The sequence below is a fragment of the Branchiostoma floridae genome, chromosome 7 (genome assembly GCF_000003815.2).
Source record: "Branchiostoma floridae strain S238N-H82 chromosome 7, Bfl_VNyyK, whole genome shotgun sequence".
Taxonomy (NCBI): domain Eukaryota; kingdom Metazoa; phylum Chordata; class Leptocardii; order Amphioxiformes; family Branchiostomatidae; genus Branchiostoma; species Branchiostoma floridae.
In genome coordinates, this window is record NC_049985.1 from 25,933,373 (window position 1) to 25,941,861 (window position 8,489).

At 38.2% G+C, this 8,489-nt stretch overlaps 1 protein-coding gene across 1 annotated transcript in view; it reads right to left on the minus strand.

Moving 5' to 3' along the window:
- The window catches only part of LOC118419737 (putative Ras-related protein Rab-33), an 11,273-nt gene extending 3,813 nt beyond the window's left edge, over positions 1 to 7,460 (minus strand). The window contains exon 1 of the mRNA XM_035826279.1: positions 7,005 to 7,460. Within this exon, the coding sequence (XP_035682172.1) occupies positions 7,005 to 7,229 (225 nt within the window). The 5' untranslated portion in view covers positions 7,230 to 7,460. The remainder of the gene's footprint in view (positions 1 to 7,004) is intronic.
- Positions 7,461 to 8,489: the final 1,029 nt, after the last annotated feature.

The window sequence follows — 8,489 nt, forward strand, 5'->3', positions numbered from 1 at the left end:
GAAATGAATGCCTTATAGGCTGTGATACCACGTTTCGTCGCTTCAATTCTCCTTTTTTATGTTTAGTGCGTATAATTTGGAAAGTTTAGCCATCTTGTTTTTTTCCACCCATCTTGTTTTTTTTCGCCCTATCTCACTATTTTTGCCGTCTATAGGATGTCATCCATAAAATTTACTTGCTGTGGCCTATTAGCGAAAGTGATGATCGGGCAAGTGCATGTCCTACCCCACTTGTCCAATCGGGCTAGTAAGATTTTTCCATGAGAGAGATTTTGCTATACTTGTTACCTATCACAGTCATAGCATCAAGCATTAATGGTCCTGGACACAGAACTATAGAGCCAACAATAAAAGAATTTCATTGATAGAATTGAAAATACTTAGACAACTCATTATGTCATTTAAATGTCCAGGCAAGTAAAAAGTTATTTTCTATGTACATTGTACTTGCCCGATAGGACAAGTGAATTTTGAAAAACTTGTCCAACCCTGCATTGTTTGACATTTTCTAAGTTAAAATGTCATCTTTGCTGTACAGTGTATGTGTTTGTTCCTTTCTTCATTCTCACTTATGCAGTGCCTGGCGACTCATGGGCCAGCAAGTTTCCCTGTTAATTTGTTTCTAATATTCTACAGCAGGGTATATTTCTACATGGAGGGGTTGCTTGCCTTTCCCCTTTCCCCTTTAACTTTAAGGTTTCAAGGTTGGCTAAATCGACATTTTGACCTCCATTGTTATCTCATAGATGAATTAAGAAAGAATGGAATCATAACGATTATAGAAAGATGGGCATAAAAGATTCTAAATCTGATTTTTTTTTGGCCATATGGATGACGTCATCTGGTTTTACTTCCCCTAATATAATTTTTTCTATGGGAAAATACAGCACTTTGGTACATACCACTGCAATGAAACTATGTTTTTCATACATGCATAATGATAAAGGCTACAAACTCGCGGTTGTGCCACTTGATATCTGCTAGAAATTGTAATTATTAGAAAAAAATTGTTTCCATCTAATTAAAAAAATCATCGCAAATATTTCTGCTTTTGCAGTAGATAAGAAGATCTCCACTGTCTGGACACCAGTCACAAGACCCACATGTGATGTCTGTATTGTGCCCTCTGGCTACCCTCAGATATAGGTCATGGGATGCTTCCTTATCTAAGGTAATACAGTCAAACCTGTCTATAGCAGCCACTTAAAGGACTGGAGAAATGTGGCCACTACAGACAGGTGGCCACCATAGAGAAAATGCTGATCAATTGACCACGAGCAATAAGTTACACATGATTTCAGTACCCACTGATCTTTCTCACCATGTAACATTGTCTTGATCGTCTCAAAATTCAACTGACCCTGCCAAAGTCAAATCAACCGAAAATGATTGATATTGCCATGCGCATTGTTGGTAATTCGCCTACAAAGACTTGTACTAATGCCAAAATGAACTCCAATTTAGTCCAAATCCTTGCAAACTACGATTTTAAACTCCGCACAGGGTGACATACGGCAGCTGTTTGGTCGCAATAGGCAGTGTTTCTGTATCTAGGATGTCATCCATGAAATTTACTTGCTGTGGCCTATTATAAGTAGCTTTGTGCTTTACCTGAGTTTGAAAATAAGTTGCGTCAAAGAAAATATGGTTGCACAACACAACTAGGCAACAAGCCATGTATTTTAAACCCTAAATAGTACTGTGACAACTAGAGTTCGGCGACCTCATACCTCCATGAAAATTTAAAGCTTTCGTAAATTTCATGCAATTGACTAAGACATTAACATAATGTATGCATGGTGTTGTTAATCATTGACTAACGTTCACATGTCACAATTATAAAATTCCCATTATTAATCATAAAGAGGTTTTGCAATTTTTACATAAATTATGCAAATAAGTTCCTCATTAACATATTTGGTATCTGCTTATATTCCACCTATCATGATTAACCTGTGTTACATGTATTGAGGTCCAGTTATTGAAAACAATGGAACTGTACAATTTCCTCATTAATTATGCAAATTCAGTCATCATTTGCATAACATGTATATCATTATGAACATCTTTGCCTAAGCTACCTGCATGCCTAAAGTGTCTTGACAAAAACGCCCCTGCAGTTCCACAATTGAATGTTAGGGGACTGAAACTTGTCCCACTTTGTCATGACGCTAAAAGCTATCTACCACCCAAATGGTACGACCATATCACGTACGGGACAAGAGATACATTGAAAAAACTGCTATGATAGAATTTTCTCATTAATTATGCAAATGTACTCCTATTTTGCATAATTAGTATTTTGTCTTGTACAACATTGTCTAAGGTACCTACGTACCAAAAATCATGAAAATCCGTTATTCCCTTCTTGAGTTATCCTCGTCAGAAGTTTTTGACAAAAATGCCCCTGCTATCCCAAAACTAGACGCTAGGGGGCCCAAACTTATGTCATTTTTTCCTGAGCACAAGAGCTATCTAATACTTAAAAATCTTGACCATAGCATGTTCAGAACACCGAGATAGCAAAACCGGAAGTTGCGCTGCAGTACCAAGGTCACACACCAGGGGGCCCAAAATTGACCTTGACCTTCGTCTTCCCAACCCCTACCCACATACCAAATATCATCGTAGTCCATCAAGAGATTCTCAAGTTATGCTGACCACAATATGCGGACACACAGACACACACACACACACACACACACACACACACACAGACACACTCAAAACTATACCTCCATTTTTTCATGGAGGTAATGATATAAATCATAGCAAAAGCAGGATCTTGACCTCATGTAGAATTCCTCAGCGTCTAATTTGCTACTTGGATGCAGATGAGTGAGGAGGTTGATCATTTTGCAATTTCTGACCAAATTTACTGTTGAGGAGGAACACAGCATGAATTGGTAATTGAGACATTGGTGTCTGCCAATCAAATAACAGGGCTCGAAATATACTTTTTTCTGCATACCTGCACTGGTGCAGGTAACATTGAAAATTACCTGCACCAGACAAATTTTACTTGCACCACTCTGAATTTAGGAAGTATGGATCATACTAAAATTATTCAGGAACCATTGCTATTATTTTCTTTTATACTTTATAGGTGGTAACAGCCAATGCAGCTAATAACAATCCATACACATCTACATCATATGATATTCATGTATAAAACCCAGTACATGGACCAGTGCAGGTTAGGTGCAGGTAGACACTAGAAATACCTGCACAGCTCCAATTTTACTTGCACTAACCTGCATTTGCAGGTGGTACATGTATTTCGAGCCCTGTAAATATTTGAATCCTAAGAATGTTGACACCAGGAAGAGGATGTGGCTACCATGAGAGCACCTGTAAAGACACAGGTCTACAATAATGTATATAGGAGCAGTGAAACATAAAAAACAACAGGAAAAAAATGGTAGCAAAGCAAAGACAAACTTCACAAGGACAATAGAATAGGGCCACTCCTATATAGTGTAATAGTACAAAACAAATGTATATACTGCATATCTGATATTATAGCTTGATCTGGAACTGCAGGGGCATTTTTGTAAAGATGTTTGAATAATGATTTTTATATTAAGATGGGGTTAAGGGATTGTCGTTTACTAATTATCTTAATTCATACATGTATTTCCAATCCAGTTATAATGTTACCAGTTTTAGTTTGTACATTTTATACTTTTGTCTACAAGGAACCATATAAATATTTCATAACACCAGTAGAGAAATCCATATGGCAATGAAGCAGCACTGGTGTCAGAAGGGCATCAACGCCAATCTATATTACCATAAAACTGAAATGATAAAGTCAACTCATACTTCATGATTAAAGCATTCAAGGACATCTTCACAAATGTGTAACTACCTGCACTGGTGCAGGTAGCATTGAAAATTACCTGTACGGTACCAGACAAATTTTACCTGCACAACTGTGAATTTAGGAAGTATGGATCATACTGAAACTGTTCAGGAACCATTGTTATGTTTTCTTTTATACTTTATAGGTGGTAACAGTCAATGCAGCTAATAACAATCCACATACAACTACATCATAGTACATTTATGTATAAAACCCAGTACATGGACCAGTGCAGGTTAGATGCAGGTAGACACCAGAAATACCTGCACAGCTCCAATTTTACCTGCACTAACATGCATATGCAGGTGGTATTTCGAGCCCTGTACATGCAGATATTCTGATTCTGATTCAATCTTTGCCAGAAGGTAACGTTTAAGTCTTGGTTTGGTGTGTGCGTGTTGGACGGTGTCCACGAACAGTGTCTAGGCCAAGGGAAAAAAGGTTGTTTTTTCCTGTTTCTGTCTGATGAAAATAAAATAGCGTCGGTATATGTAGGGATTTTTTTTTTTCAATTTCTTTTTTTTCTTTGGTCCAAACTCTAGTGACACAATACACTTAAGCAAAGTTGACCTAAAACTAGTAAGGACAGTAGGACACTTTTCATATATTTTCAATGTCAAACTTACATCTGCTAAATTTATCCTTCATTAGACCTAAAAAAAGACTAGGGTTGGCAGAATTTTTTAAATTTAGAGTAGGTCGGGAAACAGGAAACATTTTTTCCACAGGTGAACTTCCATGTAAAACCTAAAAAACCTTTGTTTCTTTTTGAAGTTTATTCATATACTTTTGTTTTTACAATGTATATCTGTATGATTAAAGATGATGTTAAAAATAGCAGTGCCCAATATATTCTTTGGAACACTTAAGCTGTGATCTAAAATTTTAAAGCATTTTTTTGCTAGGCCTCTGCACTGTTTATTATCTAATTCATAATCTGCATGACACACAGAGTAAGGTCATGAGCATGGTATGAAAACATAAACATCAATCATTTCTGCTGAATGATAACCATGTAATGCCCATATCTATATCTATGATTCTTGGACCGTTTGGACTGATACCTGCATTGAGTTCAAGTAGTGGTGCGTACCTAAACTCATATTCAGGTTCAGGTGCGGATTCAGGTCCAGCAGTTCAGATTCAGGTCCGGACTTTAAGTCTGGACCTGAACCCATCATTCCATATTATGTGCACTAGAAAGTTTTCTTTTTTGAGGGGGAGGGGGGGTGGGGGTGGTGAATATAGAATGGTATGTTAGCCTGAATTGAAATGCAATGTGAAAAATACATGCAAATTATATACAGCCAGTGTAAACATGAAATATTTTTTGTCTTTTTCGAGTGCAAATTTCACTGTCTATGGAAGGTTTTAGATGGTTTAGAACAAAAAAAGGGAATATAAGTGACATATAGATTTTTGCGAGTCAGGACTAGGCTCCGAACATTTAGTTGTTTTTTTTTTGGACCTAAACATTTTTAGGTCCAAATCCAACAATCCAAGTCCGGGCGTTAGGTATGCACCACTAAGTTCAAGAATAAACTCTGCATTGAAGTTCCAAGTCGATTCGAACTGATTCTTTGTATTGGAAGTGCCAAGGGAGTGAAATAATTCTTATATCAGATCTGTCTATATTACACACCCAATTGCAAGTTTGTACAGATGAGTTACATGATGAATATCTGGACAGATCTATCTATATATATAATCTAATCCACTCGCAGCGGGAAGGACCCCAACTCATGAGTCATTTTATCGATACTAGTACAAGTGTGGCAGGTTTTTTACATGCTTGAGGTGTGGCTCTCCTCAAACACAAGACCTCTATTTAATGTCCTATCCGAGGGACCTCTCTACACCTGGCTAGATACTCATTTCCACCTGAGAGAAGCGAGGAAAGTTGGGGCAAAGTGGAGGTGCTGTCTTTGCAGGGAGGGCAACACCTCGAGTAAGCTGATGAAACAACCACCTCTTAATCTTATCGAAAAGAGTAGGGGTCCTTCCCGGTGCGAGTGGTTCCAAACCTACAGCCGCACCTGGGGCAATTACTGTCGTACTGACTCAAGGTCACAGGTCTGAGTTAGGGAAGAATGGCAGCTGCTCCACACCTTGTGATTTAGCCCCTGGCTGCAAATTAGCCACCGCCTATTATAAGCTCTGGCTGTGAAAACTCTGAGAGCCACTAGTTAGCCCACTCAATATCAACATTGGTGGCATGGGGATTCAAACCCAGGACCTCTGGGTTCTGATCCAAACGTCCTAACCGTTATGCCAACACAACATCACAAACTTACTGTAAATGCAGAAACTTTTGGGGTTTAATGTTCGAGTTTTTTGCGGTGGCTGCTTCACTGCGAATTCAAAACTACCGTGAGCATTTTTCCATGGCAGTAACTTACTGCCATGGAAAAATGTTTGCAACTTGTTTTTTTCTTACTGAGAAAGATGCTACAGTACAGTGCATGGTGTTACCGTGAACTTCAACCACCGCGAGAAGTCCCTTTTCCCGCTACCACGAAATTAAATCCTCCCGAACATAAATGCATTTACAACTATTATTATCTAGTGAGAATTGCAATTTTCATATTAAATTCTAAAAACAAAGAAGTTTGGTTATGAGTTTAAGTTATACAACATGTAATCAGACCCATATTGTTCTCAGATGAATTGTATAAACACCTTGTCACTATTTCTTATCATAATAGATGGTTTGCAGAATGTAATTATCACCTATTAATTAGCAGAGGCATTTAATTAAAGACACTGAATGCAGAATTTTTGTGGCCATACTGAAAATATTCTGGATAGGCAAATCTTTATGTATTGACATTGAGATTCACACTTTAGTACATTATTTCATATGTGTAACATTTAGAAAACGCCGCATATACTAGTAGTAGATTATGGTACCCCCTATAATTCTAGTAGAATGTAAACAATACAAACATAAATACACACTGGCAGCTTTGAGTTCCTATGATACAATAATGTTTGCATTCCCTGACTGTTCTATCCATTGCGAGAGGGTACATATATATTATAAAGAAATGGTTATAACATAAAATTTGACCTCTAACATTTCGCAAGTCTTACAAATGTTACCTTTCAAAATACGTGACGAGCTCGTTATATGGCCTACCTTTATCGTTTCTGTGTCGATCTCCAGTGTCCTCTCCCGAAAGTCCACCCCTATGGTGGCCTCTGTTTTATCAGGAAACTTCCCACCACAGAATCTAAACGTCAGGCAAGTCTTGCCGACGTTCGAGTCTCCGATCACAATAATCTTGAAGATCCGTTTCTGTTTCTCCACAGAAAAAGTCGACTCCAGTTCCGAAACTTCCGACGTGGTATTCTCCGTCTCCATTTTTGTTTTTCGAGAGTTTCTTTAGCCGTTTGTTCGCCAAAAATGTGGCCCGGGGCTACAAGATACCACCCTGCTGCTGCGACATCGACCAATTAGCCCGACAACTCAAGGTTAGAGCTCCTATTTTTCAGAATTTTACCGGTGTCATTACGTTTTTTTTTTCAGGCCAAGTCAGCCATGTTTTCTTCTGGGACTGCCATTGGAGTTGCGCAGTAAAGTGCACTGTGGCTGGACTGGCCCACTATAGGACAGGGGGTGAAATCCAGGTGGTAGTTTCTGTCGATTGTGTGTGTTATAACTAAATATCCGTTCAGAGAATTTGTAAATATTTTGGTATACCGGCAATAAGTTGTTTAATTCAGATAATACACGTTTATTTTGGATACCAAAGTAGTATCTCCAAGGTGATAAACACAGAAGGACATCCCCATATTGATACTGTGGTACAAGCCATTGATCATGATGTTGTATATTTGGTAGCAGTATTTTGCAAACAGATGTTGGGTTATGTGTTTGGTTACATTGATTGTTTGGTCCTCCCCCTGTACGTTGTGATTAGCAGTATCAAGTAGGTGAAAAAGAAGAATGAAGACTTGATTATGGTTCTCCACAGATTTTGATATAAATAATTTTAATAATTTAAAAATGTATTCTAATACTTTTAACCAGGAGACGATATCATAGTTTGTATCCAGTTCAAGTTGGTTCAACAATTTGTATCGACGTAAGCACAATGTATTAACTTATTAAGTGTATTGATTTGTATTGAACAATTCATTACACTCACTCACTCACTCACTCACTCACTCACTCACTCACTCACTCACTCAATCAATCAATCAATCACTCAGTCACACACACTCGCTCACTCACTTACTCAGTCAGTCAGTCAGTCAGTCACTCACTCACTCGCTCAGTCAGTCAGTCAGTCAGTCAGTCAGTCAGTCACTCACTCACTCACTCACTCACTCACTCACTCACTCACTCAATCACTCACTCACTCACTCACTCACTCACTCACCCACTCACTCACTCACTCACTCACTCACTCACTCACTCACTCACTCACTCACTCACTCACTCACTCACTCACTCACCCATTCACGCACTCACTCCTGTTAGGTGTGATGATTTGTAATAATATACAGCAAGAACATCTGAAAATAATACATTACATGTTATCAATGGAGAAAATGGGAACTTTGTTCAAAGCAACCATTTCTTGATTATATACAAGTACATGTTTGTTTAGATTATTTA